The sequence below is a fragment of the Protomyctophum parallelum genome (genome assembly GCF_964188405.1).
Source record: "Protomyctophum parallelum genome assembly, chromosome: 16".
In the NCBI taxonomy this organism is placed as follows: Eukaryota; Metazoa; Chordata; class Actinopteri; order Myctophiformes; family Myctophidae; genus Protomyctophum; species Protomyctophum parallelum.
Window position 1 is genome coordinate 21,335,197 of NC_139711.1, and position 26,783 is coordinate 21,361,979.

The 26,783-nt window shown below is 40.7% G+C and overlaps 3 protein-coding genes across 4 annotated transcripts in view; 1 reads left to right on the top strand and 2 right to left on the bottom strand.

Annotated features, from left to right (window-relative positions):
* The window catches only part of npm1b (nucleophosmin 1b), a 320,891-nt gene that overhangs the window by 98,867 nt on the left and 195,241 nt on the right, over positions 1 to 26,783 (bottom strand). The gene's annotated exons all lie outside the window — the stretch shown is intronic.
* On the top strand, positions 3,507 to 6,259 carry lbx2 (ladybird homeobox 2). Of its 2 annotated transcripts, none has more exons than XM_083785385.1 (2): positions 3,507 to 4,353; positions 4,883 to 6,259. In XM_083785385.1, the coding sequence occupies exons 1-2, from the start codon at positions 3,972 to 3,974 to the stop codon at positions 5,374 to 5,376; spliced, it is 876 nt and encodes a 291-aa protein (XP_083641511.1). In that variant the 5' UTR covers positions 3,507 to 3,971; the 3' UTR covers positions 5,377 to 6,259. The 2 variants fall into 2 exon arrangements, with proteins under 2 accessions (XP_083641511.1, XP_083641512.1); XM_083785386.1 differs by having other exon boundaries at positions 3,507 to 4,341.
* pcgf1 (polycomb group ring finger 1) lies at positions 10,946 to 25,233 on the bottom strand. The gene is given in 10 exon segments (XM_083786569.1): positions 10,946 to 11,083; positions 11,912 to 11,992; positions 15,256 to 15,261; positions 15,264 to 15,359; positions 17,237 to 17,279; positions 17,712 to 17,817; positions 18,774 to 18,845; positions 19,569 to 19,721; positions 21,002 to 21,107; positions 25,137 to 25,233. Coding segments are annotated over 10 exon segments (801 nt in total). The 5' UTR covers positions 25,224 to 25,233; the 3' UTR covers positions 10,946 to 11,032.

Sequence of the window (26,783 nt, forward strand, 5' to 3'; positions counted from 1 at the left end):
TTCCTTTTTTTTGTTTACCCCAATGAAGAACATATCATTTGCATATTGATGCACCTGCTGTTGAAAAATGCAGTTCTTCTCCAGGCCATGGGTTTCTCTTGTTGTGATTTTATTTTAGTCTATAGATATAGCCTATATAGTCTATATATATAGGCTACGTCCCTGAATCTGAGACATAATCTTTAGGTTAAAAAGTAGCTGCCTTGAGCGTGCATGTAATACTGTCTGGACTAGATATAGTTCGTTCTGCCTTAGCCTGGCTGCTATAGTCAAACAGAAGTGTATTCTGTGGTAGCACGGTTTGACTTCTGGCGTGTATATAGGCCTACATAAACTGCTCCCAACGATAACTAAACACTCAATATAAAGTGAAACATAAGTCATCGTGGCTGCCTGGCTGGTAGCATTTTATATAACAATCTTTCTTGACCAAAGATATCTGCAAAGGCCTCTGTATGTGAACCCCAGTGTAGAGAGAGAGAGAGAGAGAGAGAGAGAGAGAGAGAGAGAGAGATATGGGCATAGCGAATCAATCCCCAAGTCCCATAAGAGCCGATTGATTGATGATGTCAGGTGTTCTGCTTCTTCTAATTAACGTTTAAATTAAGCCCAAAGAAAAAAAACCTTTTGGAATTAGCGCCTCTTCGCTCTGGACCGTAAAGATCACTGGACACATGTTTGGAGAGGAAGAGACGCGTCCGTCCTAAAACTTTATATAGATTAACGCCAACCGCACGTGAGTGAGGGGAGAAATCCCCCCCCCTTATCAGGACCATCATAGCATGGCATCGCTAACTCTCTTTTCTCACCCACTTAAATATGATGTGGATGAGATTGTCACACACATTAAAAAAAGGGGACAAAAGTTTTTTTTTAAACAAAAAGAACCACACATTTTCCTCATTACCAAAGCTGTCTAGAGATGTGCCATGTATATATGGCTATACATAATTGCTTAATTGTTAATAATAGGACTGTAATATATAGACTAAGGCACTTGTATAGATTGTATTCGGGGTAGGCCCCTATATATTTGACTTGTGTTTTCACATCTATAACAAAAGGACATGGAATGCAGACGGTGATGGCGTAAATTGGGCCGTCTTGTTTCTCTTCTCTTCTCTTCAAATTCCCTCGTGTTGTTGCCCATTTTTTTTTTCATAACCGTGGGCTCCCTCGCACCTCCGCGTGGAGAAACGTGCACGAATCCCTGCGTTAATTATATGGAGATAGTGGGCTTGCTTTATAGTTGGAACCAAACGCACTGCGCTTGGTTCCAACTCCAGTCTAAACAATATATCATTTAATTAAGCCTTCCTTGAAACTCACTGAAGCCCGCTGCGGACATTAAATCATGAATCATCATATATGTTCCGTAAAATATATATTCCAAGTTTAGCTATACCGGTATAGCCTATAGGCCTACTATACTGAGGACAAACCTTTTATTTTTAACGACCCCTTTATACTTTATGATACGAGGTCCCGCGGTGTAGGGCTATAATATTCTCATAAATTACAGCTCGTTATGGGGAAATATATATATATATATATATATATATATATATATTTCTATTCAAAGTCGCCTCGCCTCGCCAGGCGGACCTCCGAGGTGGCTAATAGAATGTCGTGCTGTTTTATAAGTGTTGGTGCCAGTTCGCCTCGTGCTGTCCCCCAACGAATGTCACCATATGGCCCTGTTTGGCACGAGCAGCAACACTGTTTCTGAGCTGCATGGTCCATTTTGTCCAAATGGCTCAGAATAGCCTAATTATATATATATATATATATATATATATATATATATATATATATATATATATATATATATATATATATATATATAGGCAAGAAATGACAATATATATATATATATATATATATATATAATAAAAATCACTCATTTTTATTTTAAGTTTATAGTTGCAGGCTTTTAAACATCGCCTTATAAATGTTATTACATCTGTAATAATCCGTTAAAACACTTGTGCAATTTTACATTATTGAAAAATTAATAAATAAATAAATATATATATATATATATATATATATATATATATATATATATATATATATATGAATGCTGACCACCTTGTCATTTCTTGCCTTTATAGACATTGCTGAAATATTTTCCCATAAATGTAGGCCTATATTGCTTTTTAATTTAATTTTTATTAAAAGCAAATGGTAGACTTTTTCGTTAAGACTACACATAGCCTACATGTAACGAAATGTAGTGAAACGAATATGAAACGCAAGGTGCAAATACATACCGATTGGCGTACATTTTAACGAGGGGGAAAAATGCTTCTATATAATATTGTGGACCAGCCTCTCTTTGTTAAAGTCTCTCTGAATGGAAACATACCTGCTTCCTTTCATCATCGGCGTCAGGGTTCATTTTGTCCTCCGCTTTTCTCCCTCTCTGAAAATGACTCGTTTTGCACCGGTATAAGAGCTTATTATTATACTCTCGATCACAACATCTCACATCATAATGAGGTGAAACTGCCATGGTGACGAATATCTTGTCCCGTCAGATACCTGCGACGAAGCCCGTTAGATTGTGAACCACACCGCGGCGTCACCTCTCTATCACCACCAGGCATGTCTCAGGGCATGGATATAGCATTGCATCACATTCATGTTTTAACTCCAATATAGCCAGCAACCAGGCTAATCTGGTTATAAACCAGGTAATGTTTGACCGTGTTTGCCATGACGCTTTCATGGGTAATAAAATGTCATGCAGCAAATACGGGATTTATGAAATTATACATCAAAGGACGTTTATACTTTTGCTATGTTTATTGCTCTACCGTTGAAACAACTTAGCTTCAGTGCCATCTTTTATCAGCCTCTTTCTTTTCTTCTTTTTTCAAATAATGGCAGGTTATTATAATCTATATTGTTAGAATAAGATTTTTTTTAAATCATGTGTTTAGTAATAGTTGCAGTTAAATTGGTCACTGCTGTGTTATATAGATGTGATTCTTTCAAATGGCACAGTAAGTTAATATGGCTATTTTTTTCTTTTTACGTCAAATGCCTATGCACAATGCTTAGTGCGCGATATTACGCGTGACGCATTGTGCGTAATTACGCACGAAATGACCACATTAACATCACGGCTCGCACTGGCTTGGTGCTATTCCAATCTTTTTCTTCCTTCTTCTTCTTTTTTTTTTTACTGTAGCCTATTGTAGACTGTAGAGATGGCTCTAGGGTATTGTTGTAGTGGAATCAATTCTCCGTTTTTCTATAGAATATAATACACGGGGAAAACGGCATGCGAGGGGAAACATGCATAAACATTCTGAAGTCGCTCTGCTCCAACAGCAACAGACAGACAGACTGTGCGAGAGAGAGAGAGAGAGAGAGAGAGAGAGAGAGAGAGAGAGAGAGAGAGAGAGAGAGAGACTCCTCCTATTTCGGCGACCAATTAATTCTTATGGCCTGGCCCTTTAAGACGCAGCAAGCGGGTCAGCAAGTAGTGTAGTGTTTCTCTAATTGAACTTCGCCCAATCAACAATAACTCGTTAGCGGGCCGCTTTTCTTCTCCTTGTTCTATCGAGACAGCTTTCTCCTTGCAGGGATTCTCCCCCCATGCAGTCGCGCAGCTGTGTTAAGACTTCCTAAAGATCGTTATACATGGAACTTCGCAGAGGAACCGACGCGCTCTGACAGGGGGGAATACAGTTCGGCGGTTTTTGCCTTGCTTTGCCTGCCTTGTTTAGGCTACGCCCGAGGCATGGTTATTATTGTGGAGGAAAGCTCACAGGCGAGCTAAAAGTTGCAAGAGTTCGGCTTAAAAAAAAAGCCTGGTGGAAAAACGAAACTTCACGTTATCGAAGGAAGGAAGCACGCGCGGCGCGGTAGGGGACCGGTCCACAACACGGCCATTTGAATGAAATAACCCAACTTTTTGGTTTTGGGACGCGGGCAGTTTGTTCTTTGGGACTGGCGTGGCGATGACCTCCAGTAGAGACATGAAGGCAGGCTCGGTGTTGCAGCAACAGCAGCAGCAGTCCAGCAGCGAGGACAGGAGACGGGGGGGTCCCTCCCTGGACCAGCTGCCGCCGCCGGCCAACTCCAACAAGCCCCTGACGCCGTTCAGCATCGAGGATATCCTCAACAAGCCGTCCGTTAAGAAGTCGTCCTCCTGCGCGGCGAGTACCGGCGTCTGCCCGCCATCGAGGGTCCTGCATCACGAGAAAGTGACGGGCTCCAACGCGGCGCGGAACGGCATCACGAGCCCCTCGTCTCCGCTGTGCGCGCTGGAGGAACTAGCCAGCAAAACGTTCAAAGGGCTGGAAGTCAGCGTTATTCAGGCGGCGGAAGGTAAAGAGTTCGGTGTGTATTTATTAATGACACGCACGCATAATAGATTGTGGTTTGTCTTGTCAACGCATTGTTTTGTTTCATGACAGAGATTATATAGTCAGATGGCAAGGTGGTAAAAATCACAGCCTGTACATGCTAACAAGCTGCGGGAGAAACTACATGAGCTTGATTTGTTTTGACTTGGTTAAGTGTCTAAAGTGACCTCTGTAGCAATATATTTAGGTTATATAACGCATGACATCGTGGCCTATAATTTCACTTTAGTGTATAGTCATTATTGTATAAACGGCCCGAATACTCACGCTTGTTTTATATCACAAAATGGCATTTGGGGAAAAAAAAAAAAAAAGAAGCTGATCAGCTAACAAGGCCCAGGCATGCTCTAAAGTGGGCATACAGACTGGCACGGTGACGGAACAGCTTATATCAGGACTGCTCCTTTGCATGCGAACCGGTGCCCTCCGTTTTGTATTGTTGTTGCTGTTGTTAGAGAGAGAAATGACCCCTGGCAATGCTTTTCTTTTCGCTCTCCCAAAAGGTCGAGAACACGTCAACGCCTTCGGACAGCGACAGACCTCCAAGAAGAGGCGGAAGTCGCGGACGGCGTTCACGAACCACCAGATATACGAACTGGAGAAGCGCTTTTTGTACCAGAAGTACCTGTCCCCGGCCGACCGGGACCAGATCGCCCAGCAGCTGGGGCTCACCAACGCGCAGGTCATCACCTGGTTCCAGAACCGACGGGCCAAGCTCAAGCGGGACCTGGAGGAGATGAAGGCGGACGTGGAGTCGCTCAAGAAGATACCCCCGCAGACCCTGGAGAAGCTCGTCAGCATGGACGAGGACGACATTGACGACCCGCAGGGGGGGAGCTCCGGGGCGATATCGCCGAGCATCTCCCCGTCCTCCGTGCACGGGGGACGGGGGGGACACCAGCACCACCGGGCCTTCCCGCAGTCCCCCTCCTCGTCCAGGGACCAAACCACGGACGAGTTCTCAGAAGAGGACGAGGAAATCGAGGTGGACGATTGACTATTCTATTAGCCTATATTATAGGCTCGAATTTTAAAAGAATAAATAAATGAGGGGGGGATTTTTTTCTCCCCCCCCCATCATACAAATACTTTTGCACGGATATTGACAAAAAGGAGAAACGTCTATAAGGATTTTGTTCCTCGTTTTTTTTCTTCTTCTCTTCATTTTAATTTATTAATCGGACTGATGTAGAAGCCTCCCCAGATGACTTGTTTTAAATTTCACCGACTTATTTGAGGAATATACATCTTTGTTTTTCCCCGCGTGAGAGACTGACCTGTTTTGCTATACAGGAAAGACTGCAATTATGTATTTTCATGTTAGTTTATAGAGGGGGAAAGTTGTGCAATTATTATTTTTGTTATAAGCCATTGATCTATCCTTATTCCTATACACCTCCTGTTCAAGGATTTGGATCTACCAAATAATATTTAAATTAAATATCTCCCTGTGGTTTATTTCATGCCTATAGCCCTTGTAACAACTGCAAAAAGAGAAAAAAAAGTCGAAATGACTTTAAAACTGGGATGAAAAAGTTTAGCTCCTCCCGTGTTCTTAAATGTAAATTGATTTGTTAAAAAAAACGAAAGTGTTTTTGCGGACATGCGGGCTTATTAGTCATGCTATAGGAAGCATTACAATTATTATCCAACTGCAAACGAGCACATCACCACCTTACACGCACGTGCGCACACACGCACACACACACACACACACACACACACACACACACACACACACACGCACACACACACACTCACGCACAATCTCGATCTCTGGGTTTATTATTATGTGTATATAAATTAAACATCATATGCGATAATTTTATTGTAACATTCTATTTAATCAGCATCTATGTGTAAATAAAGGGTATATGATATTTCAAGATATATTGTTTTCGGGACAATTCGGTGTCATTGTTATTTAGGTGGATAACATTGCGACAAAGCTATAGCACTTCTGGATTATCTGGAAATATTTACGTGCGAGGGTATAGGGGGAAAAACAGAACTAAAAACAAAATCGAAACTCTTGAAGAATGACACACACAGCCTTTCAGTCCTCTCGAGTGCCTTGAGCTCAATTAGCAACAGCAGACGAACAGCTTTTTATTGTATTTGTTTCATTCTTTTCTCCCCGCTTTGAATGCATAGTTGTCACAAGAAGGGCATGGGGGTCTGCCTGATGGGCGCCGTGTTAAGAAAAGGTGGCTCCCGCCCCAACGCCATATGGTTTTCTTATACGGGAATTGTCTTTTAGCACAAACTAGTCGACGTGATTGATTAGGTTAACCCGCCTTCCCTTTCGCCGGCCCGCACATAAACAGTTTTCACTGAGCCGTGAGCAATAATGGTACGGCATCTGCCACTCCTAAAAAACACTCTCCCCATGAATAGCAAATGGTTAAGCGCGAGGGTCCTAATGAATACGGCCTCAATAGGGAGGCAGTGGAAGTGGGAGTGTGTTTTTCCCCCCTCTCTCTCTCTCTCTCTCCCTCTCTCTCCCCCTTTCTTGTTATACCCTCCGCACGGCCGTCTGTCTGCTGTGAATATCTCTCCAACCATTTTGCAACAACAGTTGTAACGCACGGGATCAAGAAGGCTCCTTTACTTTTGGGACAATGCGTGGAAGACGGAGTACAATTGATGCAGTCACTCGGAATCCCGGAGGTTGAAAAGTCAAGTAGGGAAGCATTTATGGTGGGGGGGGGGGGGGCAAAGAGGGATGACACTGCTTGCCTTTAGAGGCAAAATCACACCAGGATGGGTCCTTAACACTTCTAATCCCATGTCAATAATTGTAGATAAGGACATTGCATATAAAAGCATTGAGAAAAATAAATAAAAATAAACGCCAAACAAACTAATATCAGCAGGTTTAATATGATACAACCTGAACTGGAAACGATGTGATAGGCCCATGATACAATATTAAATAAACACAAATTGGGCTATTATACACGTCTTAATAGATAATTGATGGTCTTTTGACTGTATAGTATAGCCCTTAATGCATTTCAGGCCTGAGGCATAAAATGCACAGCATGAAGATCCCCTAGATCTAAACATAGCACATGGTATGGGGTACACGTGCGTTTCTCTCTCTCCAGCAACTGAACTTAATTATAAAGCAAAAAATAAAAAAAAATAAAATCTGTTAATATTTAGTTGATTATTATTATTATTGCTATTATTATTTTATACGATTTTATTGGCAATAGCCATCCATGCTAAAGCAAATGCTAAACTGTTTTATCAGGTCAATCTAACGTCTCATAATTTTTGCTTGCGGAGGGGAAAACTATAATCTTCATCCTTTGCAGTTTCATTCAAATAATTATCATAATCCTACAAGTAATGGGTCGACTAATATAATTCTCTTGCAAATTTACACAAGTTCACTTCCCTATAAGAAAAACAGACACTATACTGTACAGATATAAATAGCCATTATCATAGCACACACACACACACACACACACACACACACACACACACACACACACACACACACACACACACACACACACACACACACACACACACACACACACACACACACACACACACACACACACACACACACACACACACACACACACACACACATACACACACACACACCCCCACACACCAGTGGCATATATGGAAAACTCACCTGGGCCTTTTTTCCTGTATGTTAGTTGCCCGGTGCAGAGACATGCAGAGAGTGTTAGGGAGGCAGGGGCTGAAATCCCCTAAGAGGGCACTTTTGGACAAAAATGGCAAAAATAGCAGATCTACAAGCTCAGCTATATTCGGGCGTACGACATGGATTTTCTAAACAAATGTGTTCAACGCAAAATACTGTGTTCAAGTTCAGGAGACTTCGGGGAAAAAGCAATTCTCCTGAATGCTCATGCCTTCCGGCATGGCATGGAAAGGAGTGGCATTTGTATTTCTTTCACCGTGTAGTAAATGCTGCATTCATGGTCTGTTGTTTTACAGACGGGTAAAAGGGCAGGGGCTGAAGCCCCCTTTGATGTCTATGTGTGCACGTCCCTGGGTGGACACATGTTTTGTCCTGAGCAGCAGAATCCTGCATGGGAAATTAATGAGGCCCATTATATATAGAGAGAGGTCAACAGAGGCTATAGGGCCAATCAAAATGATCTGTCCGAGAGGGCCCACACAACATTTAGTTTTAGCCTACACAGGTCAAACCTTAAGGGGATTATTATTGTTATAATTGATAGATTTGATATGATTTTTCTTTTTAAACGCACCAAACGTGCCCTGAAGGGACACATTCAACATTCATGTTTTATAAAGGGGGCAACAGAGGCTACACCCATAATGGAAGTGTTTTATTTGTATATATATTTTTAATTATAGGCTTATTTTATTTATTTAAAATAGGGCCAAACAGGAACCCTATATTTTCTATATAGTATAGTAGCCTATATTCTATCTAGTAGCCAATTCTAACTCGAGGATTCTTCATAAAATGCTATTTATTTACCTTTCAACAACAACAACAAAAGGTCCCTTGGGGTATACATTCCCCAAGGTCACAGATGTGCTTTCCTTTCTTTTCTCTCTTTTTGTGAATTCATAATTTCCTTTATGGGGCCATACAATTCTAAAACAGAGAAACACGCGTTTGTGTATGAGAATATAACATGTCATTATTTGTCTTTTATTTATTTTCAGATATTGGCAGTTGTCAGTTTACTTGAATTTGTTTGAATTTTGGACAGTATATATAGATTTTATTTACGTCCAACAGCATCAATGGCATGTATGAAAAGCGCAGACTGCCACCTAGTGCTGATACACGATAACATCCTCTGTTAATTAAAAACTAGTATAGCACATGTGTTGGCCATTAAATAAAATAGCATATATACAAGCTCATAGTGTGTCACTTCGTACCGCAATATGAGGTTGTAGATCTGCTTTATTTTTTTAAATCGTATAAACATTATATCATTTTGGGGGGTCCTTAACATGAAAACGTTTGAGAACCACTGATATAGAAAACCATTTTGGGTAAAAATGGTTTACATTTACACTAATTGCATATGAAACCCGTTGAATTTGACTTTGTATGGACATGGGTTGGGTATGTGTCTTGCTTGATATTATGCCAAAGACACAGACTTAATTGTTTATTTTAACTAAGACACACAATAGACACTTAAACATTATTTAGGCAGTTGCTGGTTTCACAAATTGAATTCACCAACAGTAGAAAGTCAGTGACAGGACTTTAAAATACTATTACCACAGTCTGTCTGTGACATTTAAAATATTAAGGCCTGTTTCCGCCTATACTGAACTGCTACATTGTTTCTCCATTGTCAAAAAGTCAACCTTATCAATTTCTATTTGGAACCTGTTTTAGTGAGCCTTTAAAAATATTAGTATAGAATCTAGTTTATTTTAAATTAATCATCAGGATTATACACATAATATAAAGGTTAGGCAACACATTAGACTTGACATTGTTAAGTCTCAGTGTAGATCATAGCTATGAAAATTGAAATCATTTCCAACGATTAAGATCAATTTGAGAAATAAACCTTATTCTTTTGAGTTGAAAAAAAAACTATCATGAAAATATATATCAAATTAAACTTCATAGCATTATTTCAGTGCAAGACATTGTTGGGTTTGTCCTTTGTTTAAAAAAACTAAAGTCCTTTTTTGCTTTAGACATTCATGAACTGAAGTTATTGGCACACCTTAAGCATGTGTCTTAGTCTAGTTATCTGGATATTCATCAAGTCCTCGGCTAACGTCAACACAAAATGATATACGTGTACCCCTGGAAGCAGGTCCTAAATGTTTTATTCTTATGAAAACAATCATTTGACAGCATTGCAGGTTGACTGAACAGTGCAGCGGGGGCAGTATACCGTTAGGAAAGAGGTTGCAATGTTGACAGGTCAAGAGCCAAACTTGAACCCACATGCTGTCAGAACTAGGTCTGCGCCTGCTTGCTCAGCACACTAATTAGCAGCGCGGGCCACCAAGCCAAGTACTTGTAAACTTTAATTGAAAACTTCCATTAAATGGATTCCGCAGCAAACATGCACAGTCGTGATAAAACTGCTTCACGTTGTATGGATGAATGCAATATTTTATACTAATTTGGCTCGTTTCATGTTCGCGGTGTGAATTTGTAATCACAAGTTCTTGTTTGACAGACGTGCTGAGCATAAGCAAGGTTGTCTTATTTAAATGACTTAACACTACTTATCTTTCATGGTGTGGTGCCGTTAATTGCTCATTCAAATCAACAGGATAATGTGCACAATTATTTGTCATCTTTCATTTAATTTTCCTCATTACATTTCAAATTTGCTTTATATTCATTCTTCAACCGAACCTACTCATTTCTTGTTGTTGTTGCTGAATCTATCTCTGGTATGTTGTTGAAGAAACCACATTGCACAGTTCATTTTTGCCAATCAAATTTATTCTCAAAAAATACAAAAGAAACAAGGAAAATAAGTATATGTACACAAAACACTTATTAAAATAGAATGTATATTATACAAAATATGTACAACAGCTGCCAGCCAACTGAGGCCGTGTCCTATCTGCTCCTCTTGTCCTTGATGGTATAGTGTCCTATCTGCTCCTCTTGTCCTTGATGGTATAGTGTCCTATCTGCTCCTCTTGTCCTTGATGGTATAGTGAAGGACCAAAGGTTGAGCCTGCACGGAGAGAGGAATAAGACAACTCAATGTTTGAGCAAAGAAAACTATACTGGTCATTTTAATACTTTTAGCTTTGATTACTGTATTACTAAATTGCCTTGCATGTCAATGATGGTCTTCAGTGAAATAATTAATATACAGCATCTTCTAATGATGTTATGCATACATGTTATATTGGGTTAGAATGAAGTTATTCTAAAATCCCATTTAGTGTCTACATTTGTGTCACATAGCCATAGCGGATGCTCTAATCTTCAAATAACTTGTGAGAACAACATCCGAGAACAATGGATCTGCCTTTAACCCATTAAGACCGGGAAAGCATCTGTCATTTTAGATTTGAGCTGAAAAGGCATTATTGTAAACTTTGGCAATGCAAAAATAGCAGATATACAAGCTCGTCGATCTGCCATTTTTGAAAATCTTTGTGAAAATAGATATATATTTTAAAGCAATTTTTTTTAAGTCAAATCTTTGCTTCTGGGTCCCAGGAACATAATATTTTGACATGGGGTCAGCAGCCAAATACATGATGACATAAAAAAGTTTGAGCACTACAGACAACATAAATCTTTTCAGAAGACATTTGTAAGAATCGGCCTCAGGTCATAGTGAGCTTAGAGCCACTGTGGAGCTTTTTTTTTAACACTTCCAACATTAAACAAATAAAAAACAAAAAAGATTTTCCTAACGGCACGGCAGTACAAAAAGAAAGCACCATAGACAAAGGGAAAGAAGAAAGGAGGAGGGGGGGCGTTCAAGTGTAAAGGAATGTATGAAATTCGCTGGCGCCAGTTGAGAGTGGCTGTGTGTGTCGTAGAGTACCTTGCCAAACCAGTGAGAAAGCCACAGCCGCTTCATGGTCATGTGATCGGGGAGGGACTCGTTATTGAAGAACATCTGGACCTGCAGAGAGAGAGAGAGAGAGAGAGAGAGACCGACCACATGGACAGATGAAAACGCATATAGGCAACCTGAAGGGACAACACCACAGCTACCGCTCTTTGTCTCATGCAGTGTTAATTATGACAGCACATTTTGATTTAGTTTTAGTCACGTCTTTTGAATAAAATTCCATTTAGTTTTAAGTCACCTGAAATGTTGTAGCTTTGGTCTAAGTTTTAGACAAAAAAAAACAGTTGATTTAGTAGGCTACTAAAATGTAGTTTTGGCGGGCCTTGATGGCGTCGTTATGGCATGATTTTACACTTGTGAGCTTGTGGATATGCTATTTTGAAGCCACCTGATCGCAACCAAACATAACATTTACTTGTCCTTTAGTTCTACTTGATCTAGTCCCTCCCTAACATTTTAGACTATTTGTTGACGGAATTGTCAAGATATTCATTCTTAGTTTTAATCCACCATGGGTTTCTCCCCCCCCCCCCCCCCCACATTTAGTTCTCTTCTACTGTAGCCTGTTGGCAATCGCGGAAACATTTATCACATCAATCAATCAGCAGTGAACGACACACAGACCTTTGAATTTGGTATAAAATATTTTTTCATGTAGTACCAAAGAAGCGTTCAATATAAAAAAAAAACATTTTAATGTGAAGATGAAAACTATTTCATAGGGTGAAGAATATTAAAGCTTCCCTGCAACTGAACAGTCACGACAGAACATACCATTTCTGCTTGTACTCTCTTTACAGGACAGGAGCAGGATTTCTCTCAGAGAAGCGCTTTTCATTATCGCTTGATTTGTTACCAATAAAGCATGCAGAACCCAAGCATTATGATTAACCCGTTAACAGAATTAAAACCTGGGAAAGTGGTTCTCAAAAATAGCATATGAATTATGAAGCACAATTGTTGGGGGGGGGGGGGGATTTTGATTTCTTCTGTGGATCCCTGGCACAAAACATTTTCAGACGGGGTGTTCGTGGCCAAATACATAATGATTTCGGGGGTCCTCGGTAGCTCAGTCGGTAGAGCTCTCGTCTTTGGACCAGAAGTTCATGGGTTTGATTCCCGGGCATCGCCAACTCAGCGCGAGTACTAGCATGGCTTGGTTGCGACAATCTATCTCCCGGGGGTCTAGTAGTGCATTGTTACAGGGACAGACTCCGGGGGTCTAGTAGTGCATTGTTACAGGGACAGACTCTGGCGTTATCAGCCGATACTGACACAAAGCCACTTTGAGAAAACTTACCGATTTAAGAAGGCATTTGTAGAATCGGCATTAGGTCTTAACCCATTTAGACCCGAGGACAGTTTCCTGAAAAACCTATGTTTCTATGTCAGTGGTTCTCCAACATTTTCATGTCAAGGACCCCAAAAAATATATGTAATTGGCCGCCGATCCCCATCTGAAGATGTTGCTCCAGGGACCCCCCAGAAGCAAAGATTTGAGTTAAAAATGTTCGCTCCGAAAGAATATATATATATTCAAAGATTTGCGCCACATTTTCACGATAAAAAAAGCAGATCTACAAGCTCGTAGCCATGAGCTTGTAGATCTGCTATTTTTCCAATAGATAAAGCATAACATAATCCTTAAAACACCAACAGGGGTTCCCGTCCAGAATGTGCTAAATGGGTTAATATATCATTGTGTACGGTGGATACCTCTAGATTGCACTACTATTCATCGTGTGGCATACACATTAAGCCCCAGGTGGCTACAGCGTCCAAAAACCTGTCAGTGAACCACTGAGCTACAAAGGGAATCAAAAACCCTAAAGCCTCATTTATACTCGCACCAAAAGTCTGTTATTTTCGGTGAGCAACACTGAGTAAAAAGTAGGCTCAACCCAGACAGTGTTGGTCATGTGCTCCAACAACCCACGACGTAGAGAGACATTCTGCCAAACAACCAAGCCGAAAATGACTTCTTACCATATTGGTTTTTACAAGAGGCCGTCTTGGAGTTTGGTTAACACACAGACAGGCAGCAGGGCTTACATACACCAAAGAAACAATGGATCTTAACCCATTCAGACCCGTTAGACCAGGGGTGGCCACACTTCTTTTTGGACTTGAGAGCTACTTTCAAAATGACCAGCTCAACAAGATCTACCCACCATTTAGAATAGTGGTGCTGACATAACATATAAAACAAATGCACTTGGAATGAAATAAGAGGGGGAGAAATGGAATATGTAGGTTTTTTTTATTTCATAATGCTACCGATGTTTGTGCACAGCAACACTCTTGAAAACCAAATAGAGCATTGTGGATTTGAGCTGACAGGCACTTTTTGATGTCAATCAATCAATCAAGTCACCTTGAATTCAAGTGGCAGATGCCAAAAATAGTTTTTTATATATTTAAATTAAATATTCTTAAAGGGATAGTTGTATGAAATACTTGCCATTAATATAGTGGTTGCAACTGTATTAATTGATTGCCCGAGTCCCGTGGTGGGAGTTCTGCTCTGGTTTTAGTGAATATTAAGTAGTTCTGGTAATTTTGTGGGGGGCACTGGGGCCACAGAGTAAAAGTAAATTTATCCACAAAACGAACGTAATTTTTTATTGTTGGCATATTTCTAAAATATTAGCGCAACTTTCGTTCAACTTTGACCCCTCCACATGGAACTATTTTTTGGGCGTAGTGATATGGACACAAAACATGGTTCTGTGTGATAGAGGGGTAAAAAAAGAACGAAAGTTGCACTAATATTTTAGAAATAGGTCAACAATACAAATTATGTTAGTTTTGTGGATTAATTTACCTTTACTGCGTGGCCCCCCCAGTGCCCCCCACAAAATGACCGGAACTACTTGATATTTCACCAAAACCAGAGCAGAACTCCCACCACGGGACTCTGGCAATCAATTAATACAGTTGCAACCACTATATTAATGGTAAGTATTTCATACAACTTAAGTTCAAAAAATCTGAACTATCCCTTTAAGGGGCATGTCACGTGATCTACCTGCACAGCCTTTGTGAACTACTGGTAGATCACAATCTACCTTTAGGGCAGCCCTGCGTTACACCTACAGCATAAGTTGTTCTACCTGCTGGGAACACCTCCGTCTCATTTTTGTTGTTGCTATATAACTTGTGTTTTTCGTAAATTAATGCCCAAAGGTGATCATACTAGTCACACAAAATTAACCAAAGTAGCAGATCTGTAAGGTTGAAACATGGCCGACACACATGCACGCACGTGGCTATAGTCTCCACACACTAGCATAGCACAGCAAAACATTTTGCACCTTGCAATGAAACCGACCTGGTGCTTCTCCACGTTTAGTCGATGACACAGGACTTTCCTCAGGTGCCTCACCTCAGCGCGGACAGAACAGCGAACAAACTTCTGCTGCAGAGAGGTAAAAAGAAAACAACACTCAAATGATCAATGTTCTGAATGTTGGCTTGTGTCTTTCACTTGCCTGGGCACCGATGATATTTGTATCTTTGCAAATATTGCTGAAATTATGTCGGTTCCACTTTCCAGGCTCGGTCAAAAAAGAAAAGAATAGCTGGGGGAGTGACCGTCATATGGTTCTCGAGTTACGTGCATTACATTACAGACGTACACAGACAGACGTACGAGACGTGGTGCATTTATACTGTATTTATACATTTATACCTTTTGGTGTTTTAAAGCATTACGTTATACTTCAGCTATTATAAAAAGCTGAAAAAAAGCTATTAAAATAGCAGATCTACAAGCTCATAGCAGAAAAATCGTGAAAATGTGCCTCAAATCTTTGAATATATATTATTACATTTTAACTCAAATCTTTGCTTCTGGGAGGTCCCTGGAACAACATATTTTCAGATGGGGGGGGGGGGGGTTAAAACAGGGTTAATAAAAGCTTGTACATCTTCAATTTCTTTGAAGAAAAAGCAGTCCTCCACCACGTGCTATTTTGTTATGAGGGGGAGACCAAAAACGAAAGGGATACATGTGGTTCCAGACACACACATGCATCTGCTTATCACGCAATATCAATATGCAAGATAACCAGAGGCTGTGCTCGCACCCATGCAATTCAAAATATGTGATATTTATTTGACCAGACTTCAACAAGACACCTCCCCGCCTCATGAATGTAGCTATAAATACATGTTTTGCTGTGGTCAAAAGGCCTTGGCTTAAGTCATTCTCTGGGGTTTAAAGACCTGATATACAAGCAGGCTATATTCCCTCCCCTGCATTCGTACAAGGTTATGTATGGCTTCCCTAGGAATGTGTGAATGATTGACACAAACCCTGTAAGTTAATAGCCCCGTTTTAAAAGCAAACAAACAAAAGCAAGGTCTCCGCGTTCTCTTTAAAGTTAATTCATATAAAATTAAATCTGTAACAATGTGCACAAACACCAAGGCCTCTCTTGACAAATACAGCAGAAGAGTGACCTCTGCTGGTTGAGATAGGTCATTACAGCAGAGTATGAACATTTCCCCCCAAGCAAGTAAGCATTTTAGAAACATTCCTATTTGAGTTATTGACACTTATATTATTGAAGTTATTGAGACTTGCCATTTAGGCCAGACGTCGACATTTTAAAAATGTCTCCTAAATCCTGATAGTTTTCTGAAATACCTATGTTTCTTTATCAGTGGTGCTCAGTATTTCATGTCATGGACCCCACAAATTATATGAAATTGTCCACCGACCCCCCATCTGAAAATATGTTGTTCCAGGAACCCCTCAGAAGCAAAGATTAGAATGAAAAACATTCGCTCTGAAATAATATATACACCGGTACACACACACACACACACACACACACACACACATATATATATATATATATACACACACACACACACAAACATTTGCGCCACATTCAAGATTTTGATTCACCATGAATCCTATGTAAGCTAAGAACCTCACTAACAGTGGAATATCTATACAATGAAACTATATGCGTATACACTATAGAGTGCTATGTTTACATAAAATGCTATCTAAGTTACATAAGATGAGCCTAGTATGCATATGCCTGTGAGATCTCCACACACAAATCTAAAATGACGGATGCTTTCCTGGTTTTAACGTGTTAAAGTCTGAGCAAACTATTACTTGCCAACACAACCCTGTGTGAGCCCAGTTGCTCTGACACTGTGACACAACTTGTTCTGGAATATGATTGCATGTTTGTGCAGTACAGCGATTTTGAAATGTAGCTTTCATTACAGAATATACAGTATTACAACTAAATCCATCAAGTTGTATAGCCTTACCTGAAGAGTAAGCTTTGTCTTGTCTTTTCCAGAATGTGACGAACTACACAAAAAGAAAGTATGTATATTAGTGTTTGGGCAGGACACGGTGTGTGTGTGTGTGAGTGTGAGAGTAAGAAAGACACCTCCGAGTCCGACGGCATGCTTCTGACCACTTGGGGGTCCACTGACCACCTGCCTAATAACAACATTAATTGTGTGCCCATCCCTGTGCATACTTGTGTTCATATATTAAAACGGGTAATTTATTTCTAGAAAAATATCCACTTCAATAACTTAATAACTTTAACCACTTGAACCCTGTGTATACCTTGTTGTCTGCCATGCTAGCAGATCAGCTATTTTCACAGAATATTTCGGAATTATGATAATGGCCAGAATAGGGACACTAGGGTCCATGTGGCTCTGTGTGTGTGCATGCATGCGTGCGTGCGTGTGTGTGTATAAAATACTTCCTGAGAAGATCAAAGCTTACCTTTGTCTTTCCAGACAAAGTGACACCTGCTCATCGTATCTGTAGAAGTGGGCTTTTGAATGGTCAAAGCTAGTGTATGGTAAACCTGTGGCATCAGGCATGGCATCTAGGAAAATGACAAAGACAAATATAAAGGAAGACAATTTCAAAGTGCAAACGCAAATTCAGCACATCATCCCTGATTAGGCAAGGAAAACAGACATTTAAAAAACAATGAATGGGATTTAAATAGACATCTTATTAGTGACATTCAACATGTGGATGCTGGAAACATTGATCCGGACAGGTTGACGTCGTATACTGCAGTGGTTCCCAAACTTTTTCACATCAAGGACCCCCAAATAGACACTAATTATCCCCGCGGACCCCTATTTGAAAAGATATGCCAGGGATCCCCCATAAGAGAAGATTTGTACGGCTCTATTTCTATCTCTGGGACCCCCAATTCATTTTTTAAAATCAATGTTATTTTAACTGAGAGTGTACAAATGGAACCAAATGGATCCGTTAGGGTCCATTTGTACACTGAGTGTGAACCGATTTGGTTCCATTTGTACACTCTGAGTTACAGACCCATATGGGTCCATTTGGTTCCAAACTATCATTTAGCTGGGGACCCCCTGGAACTCCCTCAGGTACCCCTAGGGGTCCCCGGACCCCACTGGATTAGGCTACATGTTTGCCCGGGACCCAGACTAATGAAAATAGCAGATGTACAAGCTCATGCCATGTTGTGAGCTTGTAGATCGGCTAATTTCACTACTTCTTAAACAGTTCTTATAGAATTTATTTGATATTGTATTTATTTATTAATTCTTCTTTTGAAAAAACATATTTTTTTATTTTATTTGTGAAAAATATTGCATTTATTTTAAGATTATTATGTCATGTTTTGACATTTACTCGTGACCATAAAAATGTGTCGTGACCCAACAGTGATGTACAGTATTGTATATAGTATACTCCAACTACTTTGCAGGAATGTCATTGCTCATGGGGTCTCACTCACATCTAAAAAAAGATCTTTTGTGAAGTAGTGAAACTGGTAGATGACAGTCTTACCATCCCCAGTGGGTTGGATGACTCGCTCCAGCCCTCTGGACTGATAGAATTCTTTTATTCTTTTATCTTCACCTATTCAACAGATAGAAATCAGATAATATAAAACGTTATTGGCCATCAATTATCAATGTTACATAGAAGCCAACTGCAGGAATCATCTCGTCGGATCCGGTCAGTTAATTGACGTTTGAGTCAACTGAAACCATCACCATATTGTTAAATATTGACACAGATACTATTATTATTATTATTATAGCTTGACTTCATTAGTATGTATGGGGAGACATTGAGTTTCATCCTGGCATTTGCCAATGAATGCACCAAGGCAGAACTGAACCAATGAATGCACCAAGGCAGAACTGAACCAATGAATGCACCAAGGCAGAACTGAATGAATGCACCAAGGCGGAACTGAACCAATGAATGCACCAAGGCAGAACTGAATGAATGCACCAAGGCAGAACTGAACCAATGAATGCACCAAGGCAGAACTGAACCAATGAATGCACCAAGGCAGAACTGAACCAATGAATGCACCAAGGCAGAACTGAACCAATGAATGCACCAAGGCAGAACTGAACCAATGAATGCACCAAGGCAGAACTGCCAGTCAAAGTAAAAACTGGCCAATCACGGCAGCCTGTCATTGCCGGACATGCTTGCAGAGACGATGTCATTTGTTTTGGTTATTCCAACCATGTCCAGGATCCTATTACTAATAATAATAATGTAAAAGAGACCGTCTCAATGTGTTTTTACTGGTTATATAAAGAAAAATAAAATGGCATGACTTACTTTCTTGTAATCCAGGCACCAGTTTGTAGACGATGTCTTGCATCACTCGATCCAATTTCAGGTTGAGTAAAGGCTGCGTTTCGTGGATTTTGATGTTACACATTGGACAATACTTGCTTGTTTGCAGGTATTTTACAATACAGCTTTTGCAAACTATGAGAGAAGCAGAGAGAGAAAAAAAAAGTCTTACAGTATTCAGATCAACCAAAGGCCCAGATGTAAAATTAAAAACAATAGCTAATCACCAGAATGTTGTTTTGCAGTGGTGTAAAGTAACTACCGGTAAGTACAATTACAATTAGCCCTTCGCTAAGTCTCTCCCTAACCCGTCCTTGTCCAATAGGCACGTTAGCAACGATAAGAGAGGAGAGATGGCAAACTTTCCTTCTCACCCATTGAGAAGGATGTTAAATGACGGGATTACTCCATATATATAAATCAATCATTTCAGTCAGGGACGTGCACACAGACATCAAAGGGGGCTTCGGCCCCTGCCCTTTTACCCGTCTGTAAAACAACTGCCCTTTCCAGACCACGAATGCAGCACTATGGTGAAAGAAATGCAAATACTTTCCATGCCATGCCGGAAGCACCATTCAGGAAAATTGCTTTTTTTCCGAAGTCTCCTGAACTTGAACACAGTATTTTGCGTTCACAACCTGTCGTGACTTGTAGATCTGCTGTTTTTGTGCCCTCTTAGGGGACTTCAGCCCCTGCCTCTCTAACACTCTCTGCACGTCCCTGATTTCATTAGCAAGATCTTCTAAATGTATTCAACCAAGCCTGCAGTAGTCTATGCACTGGACAAATGTGCATGACAATATTATTATTGACTTGCACAATGCACGGTAAGAATACAGTGATTAGTATTACCATCACCATCACTGCGGCTCAGTCGTGTAACTTTCCCGACGTTAAGCTGTGTATGTATTCAACAAGACAGCCATGCAAAATAACACTGACAGCCATAGAAAGCTTGCCATCCTTAGCAATGGTTGCTAGACTATTTGGATTGGCTTTGGACAATAGCTTTTGGGGTGGGGTTTAGCGAGGGCCTAATTTAGGTATTTTTACTTGAGTGCAGTATTTCTAATTTGCTGTACTTTACTTCAAATATTGTACTTTTACTCTAGGTCTACATTTGAAAACTTTTTGAGTACTTTCAACTTTTGGCACTTTTAAGTACATTTTGATACCAATACTTTTGTACTTTTGCTCAAGTACATTTTCAATTCCAGACCTTTACTTGTAACAGATTATTTCTACATTGCAGTATTGCCACATTTACGTGAAAGTAAGAAATGTGAGTACTTTTCCCACCATTGTTGTTTTGTTGTGCTTGTTTGTCAACTGCATACGGAACAGCCTTGACTGACAAAACCAAATAATCAGTGAGAATATAATGTAGCACTAAGGCCCTTCTTGTTACTCACATGTGTGCAAGCATTCTGTAATGGTTGTTGCGTCTATGAAGTAGCCAGCACACAGGTAGCAGACAATGTGCTCATTCAGGTCCTTGATTTTCAACTTCACTTCCTCCTGCAAAACACAAACACACTTTTGTTGGCTTTTACCGTTTGTTTGATTGAATACTAAAAAACGCACAGGAGGAAAGTACAGTTCAATAAAAGGTCTGCCAAGAGGATTTATAACCCAAGAATGCACACTGGCTTGTTTGTTTCCATTGGGGTTCTTCATATTCAATTCACGATCTGAACATTTGATGACGTACACGGTATAGATCTGCTATTTTAGATTTTTGCTTGTAGGGGTCCCTGCCTGGAACTAAATATTTTGAGATGGGGGTCGGCAGCATACTACATAAAATGTTGTAGGTCCTGGACATGAACCCCCTTATGGCCACCCTATTGAACCGTGGCTTCTACCTGCACTATTCAGATTTTTAATTCATAATTTTAATGCCAATAAAAAAAATCTGTGATGTATCTCATTTCACGGGGCAAGACTATAGTATTAGACACAGAGTCCTGATGGTGGTGGCAACTTCACCATTATGCCGAGCGAATCTGGCAATGTCATTTCCGGTTAAACCGATCACAACATCGGCTAGCTTTCTGCACTGTGTTACACAGTAATCTCTCCCCGATGCTATGCGATCGTTTATTTTAATATCCAAGTCAAATTAAGCTCTAATCAAGCCCCAAATATCGCATATTGCGCAGCTATGCACATAAAAACCGCACACTTGCGTGCGAGAGTGTGCATGCGAGTATTTCGGTTTTAGGTAGATTACATCGGCACGATCGGCCGTTAGCCAAACTAGCCAAAGGTTGATACATTAAGCCCCCGATTATAGGGAATAAAACAATTACGTCATTTACGTCAAGGGTAATGAGGGATTTTTTGATTAATTACGTCAATAGCGTCAAGGCCCATAAGAGGTTGGCGCACCACTGACATAGAAACATGGGTTTTTCAAGAAAACTGTCAGGATTTAGAAGACATTTTTAGAATCTGATCTCAGGTCTAAATGGGTTAAGGTTTGAGAACCACTGATATAGGAACATAGGTTTTTAGAAGGCATTTGTAGAATCGGCCTCACCGCTTCAGGTCTTATTGGGTTAACACAGACCCAAACTAGAAAAAGTGCCCTTCCGGGCACAGGTCTCCACCAGGTTATCCACAGATCCGTGCAGTTAGAGGTAAAAACACTTTTCGGCCAGTTATAGCGCCACCTTGAGGCTGAGTTGAAATTGTTCATGTGGCATTTCGTCCTCGGCCTAGTGGGAATGTGGGTGCACAATTTCACGGAAATCACGCGATGTGTTCATGATTTGCAGCATTTTGTTTGAAACTGAGCACTCCTGTGAACTTTGGAAGCCAATCTTAACCAATCAGGATGGAGTCTGATAAATCTGAAAGACCCGTTTCGTTGAATGGCTCTAGAGAGACTGTGTACCAATTTGCGTGATGTTTGGACAAAATCTGTAGGTGTACTGTGCAAAAACTTGTTTTGCACAAAGCGGCCTCCTGGTGGCGCTATAACAGGCCGTTCTGGAAAGTTTGGGGCAGAGGTTCATGGTTGGCATCCAGGGAGTGTGTGTGCAAAATATGGCATTGAAAAACTTGTTTTGCACAAAGCGGCCTCCTGGTGGCGCTATAACAGGCCGTTCTGGAAAGTTTGGGGCAGAGGTTCATGGTTGGCATCCAGGGAGTGTGTGTGCAAAATATGGCATCGACCGGGTTAACGGTGGCCGAGATTAGCTGTTCACGGACACACGGACACACGGACACACGGACACACGGACGGACACACGGACGGACGGAGTGCAAAACATACTCTCCCCACATGCCTTCGGCCTGGTGGAGACAATAAACAAAGCCTCCATGTGTGCTTTTTTTTAATACCATGCCAACGTTGCAGAATCACAGGCCTACGCAACCATGTCAGCAACTACTGTACCGTTATGCTGAGCTGTTGTCATAACATTTCATACCTTTACTATATAGTCTGTAACAGACCATAGTCACAGAAGCTCCAGCAATTAAGCATTTTCCTTCACCAAGCAACATAAATGAGGCTGCAGTGTTTCTCCAAATAAGAGCATTCTAAAGTTGTATCCGCTCAGTTGTTGTCCTAAACTCTTGCTTTTATTTCGTCTCTCACACACACATCTGTTGCGATAGACATGCATTTATAATAGCATTTTTGTTACTACTCACTCAACTGTAAGGATTGGACTGAGAAATGTAAAACGGATCTAGGCATCACTAGTGTCGGTGCACGTGTATGAGGCATCACTAGTGTGCACGTGTATGAGAGAGAGGAACAATACTTTTATGTGTAATGTTACTTTGAGCTGATGAGAGGGCACAAACACCTACCTACTCACCTATCTCTCACACACAATTTGTAGAATTTACAGTACATTTTAAGCACAAACTCAATACAAAGACTGTCAACTGTGAGTGGACGACCCAATTAAGCATTACACTTGTTTACAACAGGGTCCACATTGTTCAATTCATCAAAACATTTAAAGACATACAGACACACACTCTAAGAACCACTGGCTTACAACATTAGGAAGCATGCCCAAATTAGCAACTAGTCTAGACTAGAATAAAGCTCCAAAACTACCAATATTTGAAAGTGACTTAAAAAAACAAGCACAAAGTTGCTTATAATAATAAGCAGACATGTTTTATATTCGTGTATTGGTGTAATTTAATTTTGTGAATGGAATATACATAGGACCACAATGGAAACAAGTCCCCAGGACTTGTGTGTGCGCGTTATCCTTTTAGTTAAGACTCAGAGACTGCACGGCCTGCTGTTTGCGATACATTTCTGTTATGTCTAGCGAGTTCTCCAGGTGTGTGGACTGGAGTTGACAACTAGACCCCGCCCACTCTGATTGACAGACAACTGTCAGCCGAGGAGGAGACGACAGGTTGCTACTTGCTAAGAGCACAGGACAGCTGGCATGAGTGGCAAATGTTTGACAAGGAAAAACTAGTACTAAAACTAAAACATGGCTCGAAAGTAACTATACGTCGTAAACACGCCAGCTTTTAAACCCACACATCGCAACCAAATGCACAGCGAGTAAAGTAAGTGATTCTCCACCCCCACTCCTTTTGCTCTCTCTCTCTCTCTCTCTCTCTCAATGATGAATGCGTTACTGGAAAAAAAAAAGTGGTCGGTGTTTTCGAGCCATTAAACGATAGTGAATGGAGGAGGAATGGAGCTGTGGAGAAGAGATGTGACATACGGTAATAACACACTCAGGGGGGAGGCGGGACAAAAACACCCGGAGTCTTCGCTCTTCTGCGCTGAAAGATGGACTGAAATGTGTGTCGACATTGATTTTAAACTGAGTTGAAACGCTCGTATTGCGCACCACCATGATACAGTTTAACACACACGGCAGATAAAACACGTCCTCGTGAGAAACAAACAGTGCCTCAGTTCGGAGGAGGACGCGTGGCGTGCTGAACGGTCGGCGTTGGTTTTTCCACTACAGTACAAGTTCTCTAAGCTCGTTTGGTTTCAGCCATGGTTATTTTATGATGGTTTTTCGTCGTCCGTATACCGTGTAGTGTTACTTATATGGGGGGAAAGTATAATGGCCAGCAGCACACAGCATTATAACAGTCTGTGCCGCCACCGGCGGTTATTATTATGAATGAATGGTGGCTGGAAACAAGACAAGACAGTCTTGAGGAGGAGGAAAAACAACAACACGGCGGGTGGAACAACTACTGCCTGCGTTCTTCATCATGAATGATGCACAGTACAGCTCACTTTGCACAGCACTGCTCTTGAGCTGAGAGCTCTCACTCACACAAGCAGTCGGTCTCAAACACACATTTTCTCTCTGAAACAGTCTCTCTCTCACTCTTCTGACACGGAGAGAGAGAGAGAAGTGGCTCCGCGGAGAGGAGAGCTCCGCGCTGCCTTCCTTCACATCCACAACGAACGCACCATGTGCCGTTCGTTCGCTTCTTTTGGCTTTTTTTAAACGACCTCCGCGGCGTCACATCGACCTCCCCCGACCGGTCATACAAGGCAAAAATAAAACGACCCGGGGGATCGACACCCACCTCGTTCCTCAGCGGGTCCAGCTTGTAGACGGACTGCAGCTGGTTTCGTAGCCGCATCGCTATGGCCATTGGACCTTGTTCCGCCATCTTTCTTTGGGAATTCTGCTTACTTCCGGGTGTCCGGAAATAGCACGTTCTCAACTCAGCGGTGCGCTCGAGTCGCTCGTTTTACTCACTCACACAGCAGGGCTTGCGGCCAATGAATGTTTGATTGTTTGTGTGTTTTTACTCAAGTAAAAGTATCAATACTCTGTTTAAAATAAAAGACTGGAATTCAACATTGATTTGAGTGTAAAACAAAAGACAGTACAATTTACAAAAGCAACAGCATCAACATCTATAGGCTACTTAAAGTAGCAAGTATACTCATTGTGCAGAATGTCCCATTTCAAGTTGTTTTCGAATGTATACAATTGAAAATAGCATATCTACAAGCTCACAAATGCGTCGTATCGCGATGCATTGTGAGCTTATAGATCGGCTATTTTCAAATGGCTGAAATGTAGGCTATGTCTATGTGGTTAATGTATGTTTTGTAGCCTAATAGCCGGGGAGCCACAGGCCCAAAAGCTCAACGGTTAAGGATTAACCTGTGATGTCATGCCATACTTTTTATTTGTGTTTTCTCTATTCACTTGGTCTTTAAGGTCCAGAGAATGAGAGGCCTGCTCTGCTGAAAACATTGCTAAAAAACAGTTATGGCCATTTCTGTATACCATAGGGCAATATAAGGCAAAATTCCCCAAATTTCATCATGCTTTAAATAGCATGTGACAATTTTGACATGTCAAACTAGGGGAATCATGAAAACCCCCTAGTTTGACATGTCACAACTCACAATTGTCACATGCTACTTAAAGCATGATGAAATTTGGGAAATGTTGCCTTATATTGGTTGTCTACAGTATCTTTGTTTTCCCTGCGATGTTTCCAGCAGAGCAGGCCTCTCATTCTGTGGACCTTAATGACAAAAAAGAAAAAAACACAAATAAAAAGTATGGCAGGTCCTGTCCAATTTTGGGCCTGCAGTGGCTCCCCAGCTTTAATGGCCTAAATTAGTTTTTTCAATTGTGTACGTGTATCAAGTGTAATAGTGTAATTAGTATAACAGTGTAATAACCCTAATAGCCTACTGTGCCACATTTGGCACATACCTACATTTATATCTATTGTTTGTGCTAAATTCTAATTGAGTATCTCAACTTAATATAGCATCTGATTAAATGCATCACTTCAGCAGTACAAAGAATAAAATTCTCAATTATAATTAATGCAGTGATACAATAACTAAATTAATTTAAATGTAAAACTAATACCAAAGCAAAATGCACAATAGCTAAATTTGCCAGAAACCAAAACGAAGCTCAAACAAAATACAATAATTAAGCCCCAGATCAAATCAAAGAAAACTCAAACGAAAAACAAAACAACACTCCTGTACCTCGCTCCGCTTATCGAGGGTGCTACGGGCTCAGCAGTGAAAATGCCACCTTGAGCTTCATACCACTTCATACAAAGTCACAGCAAGCAGGCACTCAAAATAATCAAAGAACATAACAAACTTCAAACTAGAGAAATGATAGTTGACCGGGTATGATAGTTAACCCATTTAGGCCTGACGTCAAAATAAAAAAAGAATATATACCT

What these genes read in the sequence shown, in the direction of transcription:
- lbx2 (XM_083785385.1), top strand. Translation starts at nt 3,972, where the DNA reads ATGACCTCCAGTAGAGACATGAAGGCAGGCTCGGTGTTGCAGCAACAG. An exon ending in GGCGGAAGGTAAAGAGTTCG is followed by an intron (nt 4,354 to 4,882) that starts GTGTGTATTTAT and finishes CTCTCCCAAAAG; the next exon opens with GTCGAGAACACGTCAACGCC.